The 23,033-nt window shown below is 53.5% G+C and overlaps 1 protein-coding gene across 2 annotated transcripts in view; it reads left to right on the top strand.

Moving 5' to 3' along the window:
* FBLN1 (fibulin 1) overlaps nucleotides 1–23,033 on the top strand; it is an 80,503-nt gene that overhangs the window by 23,644 nt on the left and 33,826 nt on the right. For both annotated transcript variants that reach the window (XM_068559863.1, XM_068559864.1), the window contains exons 4-14: nucleotides 224–395; nucleotides 5,110–5,169; nucleotides 6,757–6,858; nucleotides 7,485–7,622; nucleotides 8,743–8,880; nucleotides 13,415–13,558; nucleotides 14,406–14,534; nucleotides 15,322–15,447; nucleotides 17,913–18,032; nucleotides 18,662–18,793; nucleotides 20,578–20,701. In XM_068559863.1, the coding sequence (XP_068415964.1) occupies nucleotides 224–395; nucleotides 5,110–5,169; nucleotides 6,757–6,858; nucleotides 7,485–7,622; nucleotides 8,743–8,880; nucleotides 13,415–13,558; nucleotides 14,406–14,534; nucleotides 15,322–15,447; nucleotides 17,913–18,032; nucleotides 18,662–18,793; nucleotides 20,578–20,701 (1,385 nt within the window). The remainder of the gene's footprint in view (nucleotides 1–223; nucleotides 396–5,109; nucleotides 5,170–6,756; nucleotides 6,859–7,484; nucleotides 7,623–8,742; nucleotides 8,881–13,414; nucleotides 13,559–14,405; nucleotides 14,535–15,321; nucleotides 15,448–17,912; nucleotides 18,033–18,661; nucleotides 18,794–20,577; nucleotides 20,702–23,033) is intronic.

Genomic DNA, 23,033 nt, shown 5'->3' on the forward strand with positions numbered 1-23,033 from the left:
TTAAGGTTCCTTTCAAAATTAGGACCTGCGAGATTTGGGGGCAGCAGGCTTCGGGCTCGGCTTGCTTTGCTGTTTCCTGCCAACATGTAGAAGATGCGGCCCAAGTCAGGCACATGTCATCACCGTCCAGGGAGCATTAACACAGGGGGGCTGAGGGGTCCGTGGGGATCTGCTGTGTCCTGTGTCTGGCTTCCCCAACGGGAGTCTCCTCCTGTGTTTGCAGAGGTGCTGCCATTGCTGCCTGCTGGGAAGGGCGGCCCAGGCCCAGGGCCAGAGCTGCGAGTACAGCCTCATGGTCGGCTACCAGTGTGGGCTGGTCTTCCGGGCATGCTGCGTCAAGGGCCAGGAGACAGCAGACTTTGCCCCGGGGGATGTTGGGGACCTTCAGGAAGCAGGTAATTCCCCCCTTTCTTCCCTCTTGGGCAGTGCAATTAGTTAAGGTCATCCAGAGAAACAGAACCAATAGGACTTGGAGAGAGAGAGACATTTTAAGAAATTGGTTCACACAGTTGTGAGGGCTGCCAGATCTGAAATCTGCAGGGTGGGCCCACAGGCCAGGGACCCAGGGGAGAGCTGATGTTGCAGCTCGAGTCCAAAGGCCATCTGCTAGCAGGGCTCCTTCTTACTTGGGGGAGGTCAGTCTTTCTCTTAAGGCCTTCACCTGATTGGACGAGGCCCACCCACATGATGGAGGGCAATCTGCCTTACTCAAAGTCTGCTGATTTCAATGTCAATCTCATCTAAAAAATACCGTCACAGCCATATCCAGACTAGTGCTGGACTAAATATCTGGGTACCGTGGCCCAACCAAGTTGACACATAAAATTGACCATCACAGGCGATGTGGGCACGCACATTTACCATTGCCTTAACTCAACACAGACTGGTTCTAGTTGTCAGAGCAGTTTCACATTTGTCACCGTCCTGGAGTGAAACTGAGGACTTGGGATCTGGGATCTGACAAATCTGTGTTCATGTCCCTGTCCTGACATGTATTTGGGGGGCAAACTGGTGTATCCAGGCCTCAGTTCCCTCATCTGTGAAAAGGGGATAATTAGAGTCCTACTAACTCAGGTTGCTGGGACTAAATGGGAGAAGAGGTATAAAGTGTTTGCCATCACAGTTTGTCCCGTCTCTCCAACCACCTTGGGCAGCGTGGGTGGCTGGCCGTGCTCTTGTTTCACAGATGAGGACCTGGCACTCAAGATCACGTGGCCAGGGGACTTCCCTGGTGGTCCAATGGTTAAGACTTCACCTTCCAATGCAGGGGGTGCAGGTTCGATCCCTGGTCAGGGAGCTAAGATCCCACATGCCTCGGGGCCAAAAAACCAAAACATAAAACAGAAGCAATAGTGTAACAAATTCGATGGAGACTTTAAGAATGGTCCACATCAAAAAAAAAAAATCTTTAAAAAAAAAATCACAATTATTAAAAAAAAAAAAACGATCACATGGCTGACGTACAGAGGAGGGAGAGCACTGGCCTTCCGACGCCTGGCCAGTGCCATCTCTCCATCTGGAGCTGAGGCAGGGAGCACCACTCGTTAATAGCAGGGGCACCACTCATTAATAGCAGGCTGTGAGCATTCAAACACTAGATATTTATTCAGCAAAGGGGCGAATGACCCCAAGAGTAGCCTCAAGAGGGCTCCCAGCTGTGTGTCCACCCGTTCAGTCTCCACCCTCCATTTGTCTGAAGCCACATAAATCCTGAAACCTTGGGGCTTCATGATTCAGTTACATGGTTCAGGAAGCTTCTTGGTTGTCTAATCATCTCTTCCACTTATGCAATGGTTTCCTGTGCCATAATGGAAAGAGCCCTGGAAAATTTCAAGCATCTGCTCTGCCCCAAGCTTGCTGCGTGACTGGGACCTTTGCCTTCTCACTCTGAGCTCCGTCTGCCCTCTGTTAAAAATGGGAAAGGGGCAGGAAGGGGCTCGGAAGGACGAGCTCACAGACCAGTGGTCCCTAAGTCAGGCCATCCATTCATGTGGCTTTGGGGTCCTCGGTCAAACGACCAGTCTTTCATTCTTTGTTTTGATTTCTCAAGTCCAGGGCCCCATGGCCGCCATGGGGCTGATTTCAGATATTTTAGTCATAAAGGGGGATTGGAACCACGTTCTGGCTCCTTCCTTGACTTTTGAAATCATGGATGACATTTTGACTTTAAACAAACTCAAATTCTTCATACTGGTGGAGAATTTCTCCTGTGTCTCCAGGGAGGACTTTTGTTGATTTATGTCTTGTTTCATTAATGATCTCTGAGCTTTTCTGTTGCTCCAGATGTCTTATTTCTCCCTTGTCTTTTATCTGCTTCGTTTCTTGCCTCAGACTTTCCTCAATGTCTCTATGAGGACTTCCCTGTGTTTCCTCCTCACCCAGACACAGACCTGCCTTCCTCTCTTCCACTGACATTTATTGTGGGCCTACTGTGTGCTACCTTAGGGGGCCCACAGACCAGTGCTGGCCTGCAACAAAATAAGTACAGAAATTGGGAGTAAGCTTTTAGAAACTTCTATAAGCATTTGATAGAGTAACATGTCTGTTTAAATATAAAATTGGGACTTACATGTCTGTTTTCTTATCTTAGTTTTTCTAATAATCTGTATTATAAATGATCAAAGTATTGGTCTAAGATGGGGGAAAGAACCCTGTTCCTTTGGGACGAACTGTGCTAGGGCGTATCTTGGTTATGTCCATTCTACAGATTGGGAGACTGAGGCTGTGGAAGCTTGGTTCAAGATTCCTTTTCTAGCATTCTTTGCCAGGCTTGCTGGCTCCTGAAAAATGCTGTGGAAATCTTGATGACCTCATCACCTGAGTGATAAATAGTTTCTCATGAGTCCTCCTGGCCTTGTTACCATGAGTCCTTCGGAGGATGGGGTCTGGACACCCTGGCCTGTGCCTGGCACATGGCAGGGACTTGGGCTTTGCTGGGATGGAATGCACCAAGTGAATGAAGAGTCCCCAAATTAAACATTCTTTTTTTTTCTTTTTTTCTCTCTTTTTAAAAAATTGAAGTATAGTTGATTTACAATGTTGTGTTAATTTCTGCTGCACAGAAAAGTGATTCAGTTATACATATATATATATATACACACACACACACACACACACACACACACACACACATTCTTTTTCATATTCTTTTCCATTATGGTTTATCCCAGGATATTGAATATAGTTCCCTGTGCTCTACAGTAGGACCTTGTTGTTTATTCATTCTCTATATAATAGCTTACATCTGCTAACCCCAGACTCCCACTCCATCCCTCCCCCACCCCCCTCCCCCTTGGCAACCACAAGTCTGTTCTCTATGTCCGAGAGTCTGTGTCTGTTTCATAGATAGGTTCATTTGTGCCATATTTTAAATTTCACATATAAGTGATATCATGTGGTATTTGTCTTTCTCTTTCTGACTTACTTCACTTAGTATGATCATCTCTAGTTGCACCCACATTAAACATTCTGAGCAAAGGTGCTCCCAGCCTCCTAACCTAGAGATGACTCACACCCTAAGGGTCTCTGACTTAGTTCCTCCCTAGCTGAAAAGTTCTTTGAATTATTTAGGAACCCTTACCATATCTTAATAACCCCTAAAACATAACGCCTTATGCATAGGTAGTGTCTATAAATTATGTTATGCTGAAACTTACAGCAGAATTACTAATATGTGTCTTTCTACTGATGTCTGCTTTTCCAGTGTGTGTGTATGATGCGCTCACTGTAGGCATTTTAGAAGACACGGGAAGGTAGAAGGAAGAGGAAATCAACACGGAGATTAGTGTGGTTTCCATTAGGTCACGTTTCCTTCCAGTCTTTTTTCTGTCTGTCTTGGCTTCTCTTGTGTAGGTGTGGCTGTGCTGGGGATACCTTTGACTTATGCTTTCCCACCCAGCGTTGTAATGTAATGGCTGTTGGATTGTGATTGAATTGTGATCATTGTCATTCCATCTTGCAGAAGGTCTTCATCAGCAGAGCACTTGGTTTTTCAAGTATTCTAGGAATTCTTGGGTCTACCCACCCAGGTTAAAAGGACTAATCCATTTCTTCTATGCCAGAATTGCCAATGGAATACAACCTTTTAAAATGAGGGCCCAGGTCTCCCACTGGGTCCCTCTCTACCCTATTGCCCTGTTGAATCTTAATTATTGAGAGGAGGGGCCTTGTCCGTGCTGAGTGCTTGACCCTCAGAGCAGATACTCAGATACCTTTGTTGAATGAATTGAGTGAGTGACTGTTGATGCCCGGCACTACATTGAACTTTGCAGGCAAAGTGTATAAAATAAGTGAATTCATTTCCTGGGGCTGCTGTAATAAAGCCCCACAGACTGGGGAGCTTAAACCACAGAAATGTGTTGTCTCACAGTCTGGAGGCCAGAAGTCCGAGACCAAGGTGTCGGCAGGGCCGGCTGCTTCTGAGGCCTCTGGGGGCATCTGCTCCAGGCTTCTTTCCCAGCTTCTGGGAGCATCAGGTATGCCTTGGCTTGTAGATGGCTGTCTTCTCCCTGTTTCTTCACACTGCTTTTCCTCTGCATATCTGTCACTGAGTCCCAATTTCCCCTTTTTGTAAGGACACTCATCATTGGATTAGGGTCCACGCTAATGACCTCATCTTAACTTGATTGTCTGCAATGACCCTTCTCCAAACTAAGGTCACATTTCCAGGTACTGGGGGTTAGGACTGCAACATCTTCTGGGGTTTTGGCGGCGGGGGGACACAATTCAACCTGTAACCATAAGCTTTTACCAGGTGCATTGCTTTCAGTTTGGAAGATGCGACTTAGTTTATAGTAGGGCCGTGACTGCATTTGCAAAAATATTTGAGTAATGTGGACAATGTAACCACACTCAGCATTAAGTTGATGACTACAGACAGACCCTTGTGCCAGTGCTGTTTCTGTTATAATAGATCATTTAGAGATTTAGCTACATTTATAAGTGTGACTCTGTTTTTAAAAAGGATAAAATGAATACCGAGCTTTTTATAAGATGTACCAACAGGCATTACTGCCTGATATTTACAAGAAGAGAAGATGCTCTGTGTCGCCTCTGCGTTAACGTGGGCACTGCGTGTGGACGAACCTGTGTTTGCCTCTCCCCCCTCAGCTAAGGTCTCTGAGATCGAGGAGGGACAAGAGGACCCCTACCTGAATGACCGCTGCCGAGGTGAGACTGGCCCTCCCCAGGGCTAGCTGGTGGTTAATGAAGCCCGAGGGAAAGTCAGTGCTAATCTCGCTGGGAGCTTGAGCTTGACCGCAGCCCTTTGGCTGGGAGTCAGCTCTAAGTCCCTGTTGTCCACACTCCCGGGCTCCTTCCCTTCCTCTCCTCCTAGCTGGGGTCTGATGGGCGAGCAAGGGAGAGGGTGGGCTTGTAGAGAAGGGGCCTCTTGAGGAGCTGGTGGGCAAAGCTCTCCCACCACAGCCCACAGACTCTGTGAACGGTGACCCCCAAGGCTGGGAGCCCCTTAGGGGACGGGGGTGAGTGATACTTCATTTTGTGGCTGGAGCTCCAGCTGTACCATCTGTAATAGTCATTTGTCTCATAAGAGAGGTGTTTGCAAATTTAGTCAGTAGGGCCTTGGGACTTCCCTGGTGGTGCAGTGGTTAAGACTCCGTGCTCCCAGTGAGGCAGGGGGCCCGGGTTCAATCCCTGGTCAGGGAACTAGATCCCACATGCATGCCGCAACTAAGAGTTCTCATGCCGCAACTAAGGAGCCCACCTGCCACAAGTAAGACCCGGCACAACCAAATAAATAAATAAATATATATATATATATATATATATATTTTTTTTTTTTTTTTTTTAAACTTTAAAAATGGTCCACATCAAAAAAAAAAAATCTTAAAAAAAAAAAAGTCACTAGGGCCTTGCACCTTTGTTTTCCATATGCTAAGACTTTATTTCTCTTTATGGAACATTCCCGCATGTCTGGACTGGCAAGTCTGCTCCCCGAGTACATTCAGTGGCTTGCCTTGTGGTTGGGCTTTCATTAGGGAGCCAGTTTAATCACAAAATGATGTGGTGGGTGCACAGTGACACTCGGCACAGAGGGCTGGGGGTAGGCGGAAGGGAGGGCAGAGAACCCCAGAAAGACTCGTAATCCTCTCTGGGGGGCATGCGAGGGTCTTCCTGGGGGAGGGGATAGCTGGTTTGCAATGGGTGAGGATGGGTTAGCCAGGGAGATGACATTGGCAGGGGGTTTGTGGCAGTGGGAGCGGGGACTTGTAGACCCGCAGCAGCTGGGCACTGGTGGGCCATGGGGTGGGGTGCAGGGAGAAAGGAAGAGGCTGCAGAAGTGGGCAGGGCCCTGCAGGCCCTGGGCAGCAGTCAGAATTCTATTTCCTGGAATCTTTGCCTGGTAGAGGTTTTGTCCCCATGGGATTTGCTCTTTGAGCATCACGCTGGCTGCCCTGCAGGAAGCATGGTTGGAGGGGTGGTACCAGGGATGCTCAGAGAGCCAGGTGAGCGGGCGGCCGGAGCTGAGGCAGTGGCGGTGGAAATGGGGTGTCGGGGCCCCGCACACCCCCCGATCTGTCAGATCAGGGCTGGGACCTGAAGCCGCAGTCCCTGGGGGGGTCTCCCATGGGAAGGGAGGGCGCTGTGAAGGCTGCAGTGGGCTCCAGCCTGGGGAGCCTGCCCTTCTGTGTCAGCCTACCCTGAGGGCGCTTTCTCTGACCCCATCCAAACACCTGGAAAAAACCAGGAGGTCTCCGGGGTGCACGTGGCCTCCACTCACGTTTGCTCTGACTCCAGGCGGCGGGCCCTGCAAACAGCAGTGCCGAGACACGGGGGAGGAGGTCGTCTGCTCCTGCTTTGTGGGCTACCAGCTGCTGCCTGATGGCGTCTCCTGTGAAGGTAAACGTCGTCCTGCCCTGGGAGCCTCTGCCTCTGCTTGACAGCCAGGCAGGGCCCGCTTTGCACAACTTGGGGCCCCATTCATAGTTGAAGAACAGTCCAGGACCGGCTTTCCAGCATTTCCTGGAGTTTGCAGCGCCTGGCTTCCAGCCACGGCTGTCCTCCAGGAGGATGTAAACATCGTGCTGTGAAAAGGGGTGGGGTTTGGGGTCTGACCGGGCTCTGAATCCAGGATCTGCTGAATGGCCCTGGGCACGTCCCTCAGCCTCTCTTGGCCTCTCATCTGTGAGATGGGGGAGATGGAGGGAGGTGATATCCCCAAATAGGGGGTTCTCTAGGCTCACATGACTCCAGTTCAGGGCCTGGTGCTTGCTTAGCAGATGCTCAGAAAGAGCAGTAGATCTGAAATAGATCAGCAGGGCAGAGAACCCGTTGCTTTTGCTTTTGCTCTGATGGTGAGTGCCCAGGGCTCAATTCCGGTGCACGGCCCGAATACGCACATGCCCGGGGAACTTGGTGGATGCGGGGAATCGATCCCACCGTGGCTTCTGGTACGTTCCTTCTGATAGAGCGTGCGGATCGGTTGTTCTTGCTGGTTACTCCTGCGTCACCTGTGTCTCTCCTAGATATCAATGAATGTATCATGGGCGGCCAAAACTGCCGGCTTGGAGAATCCTGCATCAATACAGTGGGCTCTTTCCGCTGCCAGCGTGACAGCAGCTGTGGGACTGGCTATGAGCTCACAGAGGACAATGATTGCAAAGGTAGGATAAGCTCCGGGTCTCAAAACCTCACGCCCCAGAAGTACATGTGATGCGATGGGGAAGTGGCACTGGGCTCCCTGGGGTCTGGGCTCCGTGGTGCTGTGTCCCCCCTTTGGCTGCCTGGGGCACTGGCCAACCCTGTGATTAGTGAAGATTTACCTCCTTTACCGTAATGCTGAGTTAATGACAGTGGAGAGTTTGGATTTCTGAAAAGGCTTAGAACACGCTCATTTAAAAACAAGACCAGAGATGAATTTCAGGTGCCCACATGTGCTCTCTAGTCCCCCCCACCCCCAAGCTGTTTTTTTGCACAACAGCTGCCTTCCATCTGATTCCAGGCTTCCTTGAAGTTCAAAGCATATTCCCTTCCGCTGCATAAAAAAACATGACATTTCTGGCTGCTGGCTTTCCCCCGCCAAACCATAGATGTTATTTGGCAGATAAGCCTTTGATGAGGATCTGTTAGAACATAGTTTTCTGCTGAGGGTTTCCAGCCCTTCAGAACGACAAGACCACTTGTGTAAAAACGTCGTTTGAATTATGAGGGCCTTTGGATGAGCTCAGTCCTCCCAACCCCTGCAGACTCCCTGGGCGGTGTGGACCTCGAGAACCCAGGGGCCCAGCCAGCTGAGTATACACTTTTGAACATTTGACGCCATGAACTTCAAGGGGAGGGCAGCCAACACATCCAGTCACGACAATCACCATTGTTAATATTTGGAATATTGCGAGGACTGCAGAGTGAATAAGTTTATAGGGACAGTGTTTACTGCCACTTAAGATCATCATCGCTTTATAATCTAAACTAAACATGCCTGAAATGAAAACCAAACCAAACCAAACCACATATTGCCAGGAAAATGCCTGGGTTATTTATTACATAACAGAAAATTTGCATCATAAGAACCTTGGGGAAAAAGTCAGAGTTTTGAATCTTTAGAAACACGAGCACCGTTTGGCTAAGTCCCTTTTTGAATGTGACCTCTCTATTGGAATGTTTTGGGTTATAGTCTGAGTAATGAGCATTAAAAAAAAAAAAAAATTCTTGTGATTTTAAAGTGTTGAAAGATGCTTCTGGCAGGACTCTTGCTAACAATTTCCTTTTTTTATGATGTACCAGATATTGACGAGTGTGAGAGTGGTATTCATAACTGCCTCCCCGATTTTATCTGTCAGAATACTCTGGGATCCTTCCGCTGCAGACCCAAGCTACAGTGCAAGAGCGGCTTTATACAAGATGCTCTAGGCAACTGTATTGGTAAGACGCTGCCGCCAGGGCTAACGGGTCCGCCAGGCGGGGGAACCGTCCAGTGATGGGGCACTGCATAGTGTATAGAACGGAGGTCAGCAAGCTTTTTCTATAAAGGACTGGATAATAAGTTATTCATTGTGGGCTGTGTGGTCTCCGCTGCAACTACTTAGCTCTGCGGTTGGAGCTGGAAAGTAGCCATGGCTGTGTGAACAAGTGGGTGGGTCTGTGTCCCAATAAAACTTTATTTACAAACACAGGCGGCAGCTGGGTTTGGCCCCAGGGCTATAGTTTAGCAATCTCTGGTTTAGATGAAAGCGCTTGTGTTTTGAGGTCAGAGACACCTGGTGTTGAACTGAGTGACCTAAGGTCATTTACTTCCTCGGAGCCTCAACTTCCTCCTCTATAAAATGGGAATAATCATCATATCTGGCTTGTAGGCTTGAGGCAAGGATTAAACAAGGTGGTTGTGAAGTGCCCTGTGTATTAAAAAATGGTTTTAGAAGATAACTCTGTGTTAGGAGTCAAGTTCATAGAGACAAGAGAGTAGAATGGTGGTTGCCAGGGGCTGGGAGACAGGGGTGGGGAGTTATGGCTTAACAGGTGGAATTCTGCTTGGGATGATGAAAGGGGTCTGTGGCTGGACAGTGCTGATGGTCGCACAACATTGTGAATGTGCTTGATGCCACTCACCTGTACACTTAAAAATGGTTAAAATGACAAAATACTGTGTTGATATCAGAGGAAGATCAATGTGAAATGAAAGCAAATCCCATGGAATTTAGTAAAAAGAGGAGGTCTGGGTGAGACTGCTTAAGTTGCAGAGGCAGCGTGGGGCAGGGGCAAGTGCGGGAGTAGTGGCCAGAGTGACCTGTTCTGCAGACAGGAGGTGGCCCCTGCTTTCTCCTGCAGTCGCCCAAGACTAGCCATCTGGCCAGATCACTGTAGGCTGTTGGCGTTTGAGTCCAGATCTGCCGGGCTGCCCTTGCCCTCTGCTCAGCAGTAGCTTCTGGGTCCTCCCTTTGAGGTCAGAGAGTCGTCTCCCTTGTTCTGCGCTGCAGGCGCCACTAGTCAGAACCCACTCTTCCTGGGGCTGCCCCGTCACCCCCCTGGAAAGGCTGGTACCGCCACGAGCAAGGGGCCGAGAATTTCTTACTTCTGCCTCACCCTCTTGCAGATAAATCTGTATTGATCTTTGATTTGAAACGGCAGTTTGGACTGAAAGTCCTTCCCGCTTTTATTACCATCCCAGGATATCTAAAGACAAATAGAACATCAACTCCTTAGGACAGGGGCCTCGTCTGAAGCCAACCCCAGTCTTTGTTCCTAAAGCTCCCCTTTCAAGGGGAGGCAGGCATCTGAGCCGCGGGGGGCCTCAGCTTGGCTGCATTGGCCCCTTGCCAGCCTCCTGCCAGCAGGGGGGCTGTCCTCGCTCGCTCCCAGAAGGAGGCCGGTGAGCCGGAGGCTGACAGCTCTCCCAGGGCCAGGAGGGAGGAGGGGCCTGCCTAGACTTGCAGCACGCTTGCAGGGGGCTCCGCGGAGGATGGCATCTGCTGGGGATGGAAACCCTGACTCATGGCAAAATCAGCCCGATTTCCGCAAAGAAGGAACCTTTGCAAGTCTCGACTTAGCCTCGGTTCCCACCCACCCCCCACCCCCGATTGCAGGGGTGCAGTTCTACAGGGAGAGGCTCCAGAGCAGGAGCCCGGGGGCCCAGGACTGGCCGCAGCCCAGCACCCACGCCCGAACTTGGGTCTTCAGAGGTCCTAGAGGCGCCCCTCGTCTCAGCACTCTGGGAGGGTGGGGCAGTCCTGCTTTTTGTGTGCCCACAATCAAGTTCACAGCCTAGTTCACAATCAAGTGCCACAACCAAGTTCAGGAGTCTTTCTTTTTAAAAATTATCTTTTTTATTTCAAAAGTTATGTCCATCTTTATTTGCAAAAAAGAAAGCAAAAACCAAGTGCAGAAAGGGAAAGTTTCTACCCTGCTTGGCAGTGTCTGTGTGCCCTAGACTTTTTGTTTTTTTGATTAAAAGTGGGACCAGACCGTTCTGCCACTTGCTTTTTTTAACTTACTAATGTATTTTGACATCATTTCATGTCAGTACCTTTATGTCATCTTTTAAAAAAAATGACTGCGTCGTCCAAAATAAATCTTCACAAGGAGAAAGTGTGTCAAAATAGAAGGAGAGTGTCAGGATAGTTTCAGGGTGAGGACGGTGGCCCCCATCCTCGCCCCGTGTGCGCCCTAGGTCCTCTGCTTGTATAGCTCCATGGACGGCACCCTCACTCCCACAGGACAGTGTGGTCTCTGGGGGGAAGCTCTGATGACCTCGTGTGTAGCCGGAACCATCTTCGTGGAGCTGCTGGAACCAGCCCTGGGGCCCCGGGAGCCTGTCTGTTTCCCCTCCGGCCACGCAGCAGGCGGCCCTGTAGCTGCAGGGCTCTACCCGGGGGACGAGCGCAAAGGGCAGGAAAGGGTCTTACAAAGTAGAAGCCTCTTTCCCTGTTACAAAACATAGAATGTTCTAGGACCTTGAGGTTTGGTCACCAAGGGCCTTGCGACTATCATATCTTCTCTAGGTTTTCTTTCTTCTTCTTCTACTTCTTCTTCTAATTCCCTCCCCTGGCCCATCTTCCTTTCTGCTTTAGTGAGGATGAGAGAAGAGGCTGGCACAGGGCTTCCCACACACTGATCCCCTCCGGTCTCGGGATGTTCGGGGGTCCTGGGTTCTGTGGTCATTGGGTTAAACCAAGTGAGCGGGGCCCTTGACAGCTGGGATCACCCAGGCTTTTCCCATATGAGCCCCAAAGAGGAGAGATTGTACAATGCATTCCCAAACTCCTTGGACCTTTTCTATTTATTTGTTCTGTTTGTTCACTCTGCCATTCATTCATTTACTCATTGATCACCGGCTCCTTACCGCGTGGAGCTCACAGGCTGGGGGGCTCCCCTCTCCGTGGAGCACGTGACATCTCAAGGGGTACCAGTGTTCCACGGCACAGGGTTTGGGAACTGTGGATCCGATAGTAGCGAACGAGCCTTGGGGGAAGGCAGCGGTAAAGGTTCTAAACACTGAATTAATTCTTGACACAGGGCCACGCTTTTTCTGAGAAGGGCTAGAGAGTAAATATCAACCTCGTCGACCGTAGGGTCTCTGTCACAGCCACATGGAAGCAGCCGTGGACAATACATAAAGGAATGGGCCTGGCTGTGCTCCAGTAGAACTGAATTTACAAAAACAGGCAGTGGGTGGGATTTGGCCGGCGGGTTGTGGTTCACCCACGCCAGATTTAGGGGCCCTCGTCCTGGCCGGGAGGCGGGAGACGCTGATTCTAGACCTGAGTGGGTCCCAGCCTGGGGCTCGGGGAGTTTCCTGTTTATAAAATGCAGATAATAATCCCCGTCCTGCCTAACTTGCAGGGCAGTACTGGAGGTGAAAGCTTTTGTAAACTGTAAAGTCCTGCACTGCAAGACCGGCAGGGCAAAGGCCGACACCAGGATGGGGAGGGAGTCGGGCTGCCCATTTGTCCGAGGAGGGTGGGGCTTGGCTGCGAGGGGAGAAGTACAGCTGGTCCTCTACCATCACCCCCTTCTCTTGGCCCCCCTAGATGTTTATAAGTGATTCTTGAAACCTGAGGTTCTTTCGGGAGAATACTCCTGGTAGGAGGTTCAATCTGTGCGGTTTGGCACTGAATCTGAGTGTGAGCAGTGAACGGATGTGTAACCCAGTTCTCCGTGGTTTACTGGTTCACACTCGCCGGGCGTGTGTTCATCAAAGGGGAATGCACGCCCCATGGTCCCCCATCAGAGGCGTGTCCAGTCGGGGAGGGAGCCACTGTGCGGAGAGCTTAGAGCAGCCCTTCCCCGGGGGCCTGTGGTGGAGCCCGGAATGGGGGTGGGGATGTGGGAGAAGGTCGTGCTCAAGCTGTACGAAAGGCGTGTTCACCAGGCAGACAGGGGCGCTGGCTTCCCAGGGAGGAACTGTGTGCCCTGTGGCACAAGAGGTGGGATATGAGTGGCCACTGGAGGCTAGGGCTGGAGCCTGGGCTGCAGGAGAGACGGACCCGAGTGAGGCCGGGGAGTGGGGGGACGGGGGCCAGCCAGTCACTGGAGGAGCCCAGAGCACGAGTGCCGGCACCGAGGGGGCGACCACCTCAGTGTCCCTCCGCCGCTCCTCAGCTCAGGGGAGACGCTCACTAACCGTGTGGAGTATGTGGACACAGGACGGCACCTGAATTGCCAAGTTCACCGTGTGGGACTCGCAGGCAGGCAGCTTCGGATTCGGTGCGGTGGAAGATGGAAGTGTTGGGGGTTTAGGGGCAGGAAGATGGACCGGGGAGGGGTCGTTACGGTGTGGTATGCTGCTGAAACCTGGGAGCCAGTTGAGAGGCTGCTGTGTGGTCCAGGGCGAGGGCATCGTCGTGACTGCATTTGTGGTTTTATAAAGAGGAGGGAAATGGGATTTCTCTGGAGATCCAGGGGTTGGGTTTTGGGAAGCCCTCCGGGTTTAACCCCGTTGTCTCCATCTTTCCCCCTGTAGATATCAATGAGTGTTTGAGTATCAGTGCCCCATGCCCTGTCGGGCAGACATGCATCAACACGGAGGGCTCCTACACATGCCAGAAGAACGTGCCCAACTGTGGCCGTGGCTATCATCTCAATGAGGAGGGGACCCGCTGTGTTGGTTGGTATTAAAAAAAAGAAAACCTATTTGAAATGGACTTTTGGTCTGCTCCCAGCACAACTCTCCCTTCCCTGGACGGAGAGAGCAGATCCCCAAAGGAAGCTGTTTGCACCTGTCCGTCCATCCCATTGCTGATCTCCAAGCATAGGTCTTTACTGGCTATTGCCTGGACCATTGCAGTAGAATGCCAACCCACCCACTGCCGCCAGCTTTGCCCCTTCAGTCTGTCCGGTTCATCCTGAGCTGAAAGCTCTCTCGCGCCTCCCTGCTCACAGCCCCCGTCGGTGATGGCTCCCTATTGGCGGCAGACAGAGGACAGATGCTTACAAGTCAGTCCTCCTGAGTTGGCCCCAACCTCACAAACTTTATGATCCAGGTGAAATAGGTCTTGCTGCTCCCGCAACAGGCCCTGCCCTTTCCTCTCTGTGTGGTTTTTGCTCTTACATGCTTCCCTCTTCACCTACATTCCTGTGGATTCAGGCAAAGGCATTGTGCGCCCAGCCTGCCCAGATCCCTGCCACACAGAGGAGTCTCCTCCCTGTAACGCCCAGAGCACTTCCTCAGCCCCTCCCCAGTCACTGGGCACTTCCTGCCTTAACCAGGGTCACTGCTGGCCCACAGGAGCAGGAGTCCCCCGAGGGTAGAGGCTGCATCTGGGTCAGCTATCTCGCCAGCATGGAGTTGGCACATAGTAGGTGCTCTATGAGAACGGGTTAAGAATTAAACGATGCCGCTTTGTCAATTATGTTTTAGTTGGCTCCTTCCTGGCCTTCCTTTCTGATCATCTTAGGGCAAAAAAACCCCCGACACACTAAAGGTTTTTCACCGTGTCTTTCTCTTTTGCAAGATGTGGATGAGTGCTCGCCTCCCTCTGAGCCCTGTGGGCCGGGGCATCTCTGTGTGAACTCCCCTGGAAGTTTCCGCTGTGAGTGCAAGGCCGGCTACTACTTCGACGGCATCAGCAGAACGTGTATGGGTACGTGGGTGTCCCTGCAGGGGGCCCGGCCAGATGACATCAAGGAGAACCCAGCCTGGGGCACCCTGGAGTGACCGTGTTCTACTCCTCACCTCTGAAAATCCCAAGTGCAGGCAGTCCCAGAGAAGAGACCCCGATCGGGAGACCCCCCCGTTCTAGTTCCAGCTCTGCTGCTGCCAGTCATGTGGCTCCTGGGGAGGCCCTCCTGGGCGTGAGCCAGGTTCCTTACCTGTAGAACAGGTGCTCTGCTTGCCCTAGGACCTCTGAGTGTTTATGAGGCTCCAGCCAGCTCTACAAATGCCCCAAAGTCTTAGTGATTTCCCAGAGATTCCTGCTGACCTGCAGGGCTGCAGGGCCCAGAGCTGTGTGCTCGCCCAGGGCAGTGAGAACCCAAGACGGCATGGTGGCCCGAACACCAGGGGCTAGGACAGATCCTGCTGGTGGATGCCAGCCATCCCCAAACCAGGGTGCTCAGGGGAGCCTGGCACCTGCCCCGCCCAGCCCCACAGCACCTTTGTCAGATCCTGGAGGGCACTCTCTCGGGCTCTGGGGTGGAGGACTGGCGGGTGGGAACGTGCCCAGGCGTGCTGTCATGGAAGGAGCACAGGGCAGACAGGCCGGGGCCGTCCCAGCTCCCCCGCTGACTTGCCGTGTGTTTGGGACAAGTCACTGTTCTTTCTCTTGGAGAGGAGGCCAGGGGAAGTGGGGGACAAAGGTCGTGAGCTGCCACCACGGGCAGCACTGCCCAGGGAGGACGCTGCCTGAGCCACCGCCTGCTCTGTTTCAGACATTAACGAGTGCCGGCGCTACCCCGGGCGCCTGTGTGGCCACAAGTGCGAGAACACGCCTGGCTCCTACTACTGCAGCTGCACCATGGGCTTCCGGCTCTCCTCTGATGGCCGGTCCTGTGAAGGTGAGGGCAGGGCGGGGCAGGGTCAGGAGCTCTGTGACTGCATCCACGCCCCTTCCCCCAAGCTGCCCACCTCCTGGGGAAACCACCAGTCTCCCTGCAGCTCCGCATGGGACCGACTCACATTTGTGCCCTAGAGCATATCAAACAACGTATTAGCAGGGGAAAGACCTCTAAAAGCTTGCTTGTTAGAGATGACTGCCCTCCCCAGCTTCTCCTGGGCCCTGGAGGGGGTGATAACACCTGTGCACATGTGGGGATGGACAAGTTGGCTGCAGAAGCCGTGTGGGAGGTGGCTGAGAGTGTGGGGTTTGGGGGCGTCTGACCCACTGCTTACTCACATGACCCTGGGGAGTGGCTGACCTCACCTGCCTCATTGTCCTCACAGGGGAAATGGGGTTGTTTATGCCAGAGAGAAACAAAAGCTGGACACTTGTTAAAAGTGGTAAGACAGATTTTATCTAGACTACTGCAGTAGGGGAGAGAGACTTCAGCGTAAATTGGTCTCAACTCCACCAAAAAAAAAGTGTGGGTTTTTTAAATGCTGGGGCCTGCTAAGGAATAGTTCTGAAGGATGTTAAGGGCGCTGGTCAGTGGGATTAGGCCAGCTGTGTCTTCTCACTGGCTCTGAGCCTCCTGCAGAGTCTGGGAGATAAGGTGCGGGTGGGGCCTCCCCTTGATGACCGCATTTCAAAGGCCTGGTTCCCACCTTAAAAGGACCTGGGTTGCAGAAGATACATCTCAAAGGGACAGAAAGGATTTACATCTGCAGGTTTTCTAAAGTAAATGCTTCTAAGAAAAAGGGAGGTCAGGGCCTGTATTCTGGTGTTGGCTGGAATACACAGGAAATTCTTTGGCAGCATCAAGCTTTCCCAGGCAGGCATTTCAAGGGTCATGGTCTTGCGCTAAAGTTTGGTCAGGTCTCTGGGTTGGGGGGCGGGTTGGACCAAGTCATTAGTGTCAAGAGTCTTGGGGTTGTCAGATAACACTGACCCCCTCTGATGGGATGGACTGAAATGAGGAGAAGGCCTGGCACATAGTAGGTGCTCAGTGGATGTCACATCTTCTACGGGAATTAGGTGATGAGGTCAGCAGAAATTGAGAGCTTCTGACCCCCCTCGGCAATCCCTCACATTGCCCGTCGAGCTCCCTTCTTTGCAGCGCAGTGCCCAGGGACAACCTGTAGAGCCACACTCAAGACATGGCAGGTCTTAAACTTCTGGATTAAGAAGGATGATCACAAAAGTCAGATATGCCAGGATGCACCCCAGTGTGTAATTCGCAACCTGGAGCATGGACAGTGTGATGGACTCCTGGGTCCGAGGCTTCTCCTGAGATTCTGGGATTTGTCCCCAAAAACCAGACCCAACACACGCATGTAATGGCAAGGGGCAAGATTCATGCATGGTGGTCCCTCGGGCCTGGGTTCGCATCCCCGCTCTGTCACATTTACGGCCTTGAAGGAGTAACTCAGCGTTTCTGGGCCTCAGTGTCCTCATCTGTAAAAGGGGGATAGTAGGACCCACCTTGTAGGGGGTCGTGAGGGTGAATCAAGATGAAGCCTGTCAAGGGTTTGTCATGGTGCCCAGCGTGATGACACACTTGTGATATGGAGACTGCTTGTATCATTGTTATTATCATTCGTGGCTAGTGCTGTCCCTGGTCACTCCTAAACGGCTGAATAGTAAGTATTCATATCTATGTTAGTGGACAGTATTGTGGACACAAAACCAGGGCCTGGCCAGCCTTGCAGTATTATTCCACTAAGCACTTATAAAGCACCCGCCGCCCCAGGTATGTAGCAATAACATGGTTCCTGCCTTCAGGGAGTGTCTCTAGGACGTAAGAAACCACACTGAGCAGAGGTGAGCAAGTGAACAGGTGGCAGCCAGGCCAGGCGTGTGGGGGGCTGCAGGGATGAGACTCGGGGTGAGAGGCTAACGGATATTCTCGGCTGCTCACCCCTCCTGCCCTGCTAAGAATTAGCAGTAAACAAAAATGAGGAGAGACTTCTAGGTCAGAGGTTGGCAAACTTTTTTTCTAAAAGCCACATAGTAAATATTTTAGGCTTTGCCAGCTACATCTCTTTTGCGACTATTCAACTCTGCCCTTGTAACGCACAAGCAGCCATGGACCATAGTAAATGAATAAGCGGGGCCACGTACCAATAAAACTTTATTTGCAAACACAAGTGGTGGGCCAGAAGTTCACTGATCTCTGCTCTAGGCAAAGGGAACAGAGGAGCAAGAGCCCAGAGTCAGTCTGGCTTGAAGCAGGCAGTGGGTGTGGGGAGATGCCAGATCCTCCAGCCGTGAGGGGCTGGAGTGGGGCCTCTCTCCCTTGGGGCAACCCCAGGCAGGTCCCTGGCCCTACACGTGGTAACCTCTGCCTCTGTGTGTGTGTGTTAACTTGAGGGAGGTCATGGCCCCGCCAGCACTGAGCGGCGACCCCGGGACCCTCTCTTTCAGACGTGAATGAGTGTAGCAGCAACCCCTGCAGCCAGGAGTGTGCCAACGTCTACGGTTCCTACCAGTGTTACTGCCGTCGAGGCTACCAGCTCAGTGACGTGGATGGGGTCACCTGCGAAGGTGAGGGCTCCCCGCTCGGCTGAGGGCGAAAGCACCCCTCCCCTGATCCCCATCCCCCATCTCCTTCTGGCTGCCGGGTGGTTTGTTTTTTTTTTTCCCTCTAACTGAGATTTATTTGGATGCACTTTACCCATCGTTGAGCGTGAAATTTGTAAAGGTGCAAAGCCACTCACAGATTTTTCTTTAGTAAAATGAAACATGACAGTGGGGATCGCCATGTGTGCCCGGACTCAAGCAGGGCAGTGGTGGGTGAGGAATGGGTGAGGGGGGCAATAATCAGCATTAGGACGTAGCCAGCCAGGGCACCTCTACGTGTGTCATTCTGAAGCCCTGGGCACCGCCCCCCGCCACCGGTTCCCCAGTCTCCCTCCTCCCCTTCCACGTGCACACTTCACACCATGAACTTGCTGTGTGGCCCTAGGCTAGGCTCTTACCCTCTCTGGGCTTCAGTTTCCCCTTCTGGCGTGATGGTCTCTGAGGCCGCTCCAGCCGCAGCACTTTGAGGCCCCCCGCGCCATGTCCGGCTTGTCCCGTGCGGCTGCCCTCCAGGCCGCAGCTCAGCCCACCACGGGGGGTTGTAGCCCAGCCGGGGTCCGCACAGACGCTGAGGGTGGGCTTTGCCGTCACAGACATCGACGAGTGCGCCCTGCCCACCGGGGGCCACATCTGCTCCTACCGCTGCCTCAACACCCCTGGAAGCTTCCAGTGCAGCTGCCCCTCGACCGGATACAGACTGGCTCCCAACGGCCGCAACTGCCAAGGTGAGCGGGGTGGGACTCCGGGGTGTCTCAGGCCGGCTCGGGACTCTGCGATGTTGGGGGGCTGAGGCCTGGCAGCCACACCACAGACGGGGTGCGTTCGGAGAGGGAACAGCTCTGCATCCTGGGTGTGTCCTGGGCTCCACGGGCACCCTGGTCTCCCATCCCCGGGCACACTTGTCCGCCGGGGGTTCTGAGCCCCCCACCCTGCCCTGGGCAGCCCCAAGAGGGCCCGAAGTGGGGCTGACAGCCTTTAGGAAGATGCCCACCATGGAGGACACAGGACGTCAGTGCCCGGAAGACCCCATAGCCTAGCACTGCCGTTTAGTCTTCCGTTCAGTCACTCGACAAACCCAGGCCCTGCTGGGTGTTAAGGGCAAAGCAGTGAGCAGACAGCGCAGGCCTCTGTCCCGGGGTGCTGATCCCCACTTGGCGAGGGGATGGGCCTGGTCAGGGTGTGTGACAACCCAGAGGTCTCTGTATTTAGGGACACTATGGCTGGAGGGTGCCGCAGGGGCCCGGGGGTCGGCTAAACGAGGGGCGAGCGGCGTCCATCCTGTTGTACTAGGCTCCCATTTCTAAGAACACTCCAGGGGTCATCAGCGTCCTGTAACCGTCCATTTGGTTACTGAGGGGGGTGCTAAGTAGATATTTGTGAAGGAGCGACCCTGGAACGGGCGCGTGGGCCTCACCTCCGGGAATGGCCGCAGAAGCTGAGTCAGAAGTTGGCTCTGTCCAGCCCCTCCTGATGAGTCCCCACATGGGGCTGGTGGCCCAGAGGCTGTGGAGGGCCCGGGTCCTGCAGATGTCCTTGCTGGTCATGAAGAAGGTTTGAAGACTTTGGTCAGAGGCGGGCAGGAGCTGTGGCGTTTCCTGGGAGGGACCCGCTCAGCTCGTCCAGAGCTCCGGATGGAAGTTGCTCTGTTTTCACATTTCTGACGAAGCAGATGACCTGGCCAGGCGCCCTCACCGCAGGCTGGGGTCCTGCCAGACACAGTGAAAACACATTCCTGAGCCTCAGCCTTTGAGATTGGGGAGTGCTGTTTTTGCCACCAATGGTCAGGATTTGGCATCTCTTAACAGATGCCTCTGGCACGGTGACATCCCCTGGGCCCACCATTTGGCTGCTCCGGTCAGTTGTGGGAAGGGGACGGCTCCCCATGTCCAGGGTGACCTCGTGACATGCCTCAGGCCGGGTTCCGGTCCAGCCCAGATAGTCACTGACTTTGGACACTGGGCCCAACATAGAATCCCTTTAAGCCTCAGTTTCCTCATCTGTAATATGGGGCTAGTGGCTTCTGCTCACTCCCTCCTAGGATGTTACTAGTGGCACGTGAGGTAAGGCTGACACAACTCGGGAGCCTCAGAGAGGCACTGGCTGCCTGGGTTCAAAGCTCAACTCCGTCACTTACAAATATGTGACCTTAGGCCAGTCACTTAACCCCTATGACTCTTCCCTAAAATGAGGATAATAACACTACTTGCCTCATTTAATTATAATGAGAAGCAGGTGTTTCCTGCAAAACACTTTAAGGGCTGTCATATAGTGTTTGCCATTATCATTATTATGCTTACTCCTGGGATTGTGAATAATAGGTATATTAAATATAATCTCCTATAAGTAAAAAAGCTGGCACAGGGCTCTGCTCCAGAGAGCAGCCAGTGGAGGGCAAGGATGGCCTGGTCCCCCCGACCCTGGTTGATGGGAGGCCTGGGCACCCCTGTCTGTGGATGGGGGCGGCTGGGGGGCCTTGGCCTTCACCGTGCTGCCTTGGGATCTCCTGCAGACATTGATGAGTGTGTGACCGGCATCCACAACTGCTCCATCAACGAGACCTGCTTCAACATCCAGGGCGGCTTCCGCTGCCTGGCCTTTGAGTGTCCAGAGAACTACCGCCGCTCCGCAGACACGTAAGTCCCTCGGTCCCCGCGATTGTCTGTCTGTGTTGGCCTTCCTGGGGGCCCGGCTCCCGGCCTGGGCGGGTGGTTAATGAGCCGTGCCCTCCCACGTGGGTCTTGGGAAAATCAAGGATCCCTGGTTCTCAGGCGCCTAAATGCCAATGAGACTGGTTGCAGAAAGTGAAGGTAGTGACCTCATATGGGCTCAAGGTTGGCAGGCCTGCTCCCAGACTCGCCTGTGCATGGAGCCAGGGAGAAACCCCGACCCTCTTGCTCCCTGGGGTGAAGGCTTGGGCAAGGGACAGCTCTCTGGGCCTCAGTTTCCTCATCTGTGACATGCAGATAGCAGAACCTGCTCTGACTCAGATAAAGGTAACGATGACTCTGGGTGAGCCGACGTGACTTGTTGGGGTGTCATTGTTAGATGACCCCACCTGAAAACCAGACTCTCTTCAGCCCAGTGACGGCGTGGGAACAGCACGAAAGGTTCTGTGTCCTCAGCTTGAAGCTGTGTGTCCATATGTCACCGTACGCTCACTCACTCTCAGGCCACCGGGATATATCCTGCTGGGGTGTCCAGGAGCCCTGTTCCTCAGGGAGCAGTGAGGACCCTCTGGTCTCGCCGCACACGACCCCATCCCTTATTTTATCAGATGGGTCTCCTTTCGTGCCCCCGGCAGTTGTTTCAGGAAAAGCTCCACAGTGGGAGCCGATCTCAGGAGCGTGGATGCATGACCCCTTCCCTCCAGCCCCGGGAAGTGCTCAAAGCCAGCACACAGCCAGGCTGCCTGGGAGACTTGGCCTCTTGGCCTTGGCCCTGGTCAGTGCCATCTTGGGCGGGGTCCCAGGCCCCAGCGTCCACTTGCTGTTCTGGCCCCGCCTCCTGCTGGCCAAATGCCAGAGCAGGAGACGCTCAGACGGCTCCAGTGTTCTTCCCGGCGTCGGGGGTGTTCATCCCCCGGCCTTGCCACTCCTGCCCCCCGCAGGTCCTCTCAGTTTCCCCAGCGGGCCTGCTTGCCAGGTAGGGAGAAGCCACTCCAGAACTGGGTTTGCCAGCATTCCAAAGAGCCTGTGGGTTATGCAACAGCTAAGTGGGCAGTGTCGGTGCTCCCCTGAGCCGTGAAGAAAGATCCGTATCCTTAATTTGAGGCTGCGCTGCTGTGTGTCTGCATTCCCTCACTTCCAGGCCCTTGTCTGTGTCTGGGTCTGAGGATTCTGGAAGACTGGCTGATTGCTCTCCATGTATAACTCACACACGATCACGAAAGCAAAAGGGGCGGAGGCTGCCCTGTGCAGGGTCTTCACGCCTCCTAAGCTGGGGGTGGGCAGGCCGGCAGGCTAGCGTCGTGTCCTGAGGTTGTGGCTGAAGTTGCCCCCTGCCCCCCACCGCGTTGATGCTTGTTGTGGAATCCTTCGCCGCCCCGCAGTGCCGGCGAAAGTAATTTACTTGTTTGGGGAATGTTCTCTGTGAGCCTGTGCAGGCACCTGGGCAGACAGTGGGCCCGCAAAGGCCCCCCATCCCCTGCTCTGAGCCCCCGAGGAGCACATGCAGAACGGCAGTGGGCAGAGTGCAGGGGTACTGAGACCAAGGAGGGCCCCCCCGGCTCTGGCGGGGAGCACGGTAGGCAGAGGGGCCTGGAGTTGGCAATGCTTGAGTGAAGGGGGAAGGAGGAGCTGAGTTAGGCAGAGGGAGAGGGAGCGAGGGGTGGGATTGGAGCGGGGCTGTGGACCTGCATTAAAGGGGAACAGAGGAGTCCTGGCCGTGAATATGGGGTATTCAGCGAGGAACCACATTCTGCTGACCGAGGGACTGGTGCTCCAGGGCCTGGTCTGTCTCCACCCCTGGGTTCCTCAGCCTGCCCCCCAGAGGATGATAAAGAGGGGGCTCCGTCATTCTCTGTATTAAAAGGGCAGAAAGTGAGCCCCTACCCGCAGTCAAGGTGAGAGGGGGAGGATGAGACTCCAGGCAGCCCCTCCAGGGGAGACTGTGGCCCCATTGACCAGCATGCCGCTCACCAGCGCCACCCAGCGGCCGGAGCAGAGGCTGGGAGGCGAGTGGAGCTGGGAAAAGGCGTGGTCCCCGCCCTGAGGGTCCTGACTGAGCCCCTGTGGCTGTTCTCGGGCCTCATGGAGATGCTGTCTGGCATTGAGATGAACGATCTGGCTTTGGTGTCCGGCTCACTCAGGTTTGCCTCCTAAGCTCAGTCAGTTCCAGGCCCCTTGACCTTGACCGTGACCAGGTCCCGTGAGCTTCTTGCTGTAAAGGGGGCGGTGATATCGCCCTCCTGGGTTCCTGTAGGGTGACCTGCGATTGTGGGGCTGAGCCACCTCCATACCGCTTGCC

This window comes from Eschrichtius robustus, chromosome 13 (assembly GCF_028021215.1).
Source record: "Eschrichtius robustus isolate mEscRob2 chromosome 13, mEscRob2.pri, whole genome shotgun sequence".
Classification (NCBI taxonomy): Eukaryota; Metazoa; Chordata; class Mammalia; order Artiodactyla; family Eschrichtiidae; genus Eschrichtius; species Eschrichtius robustus.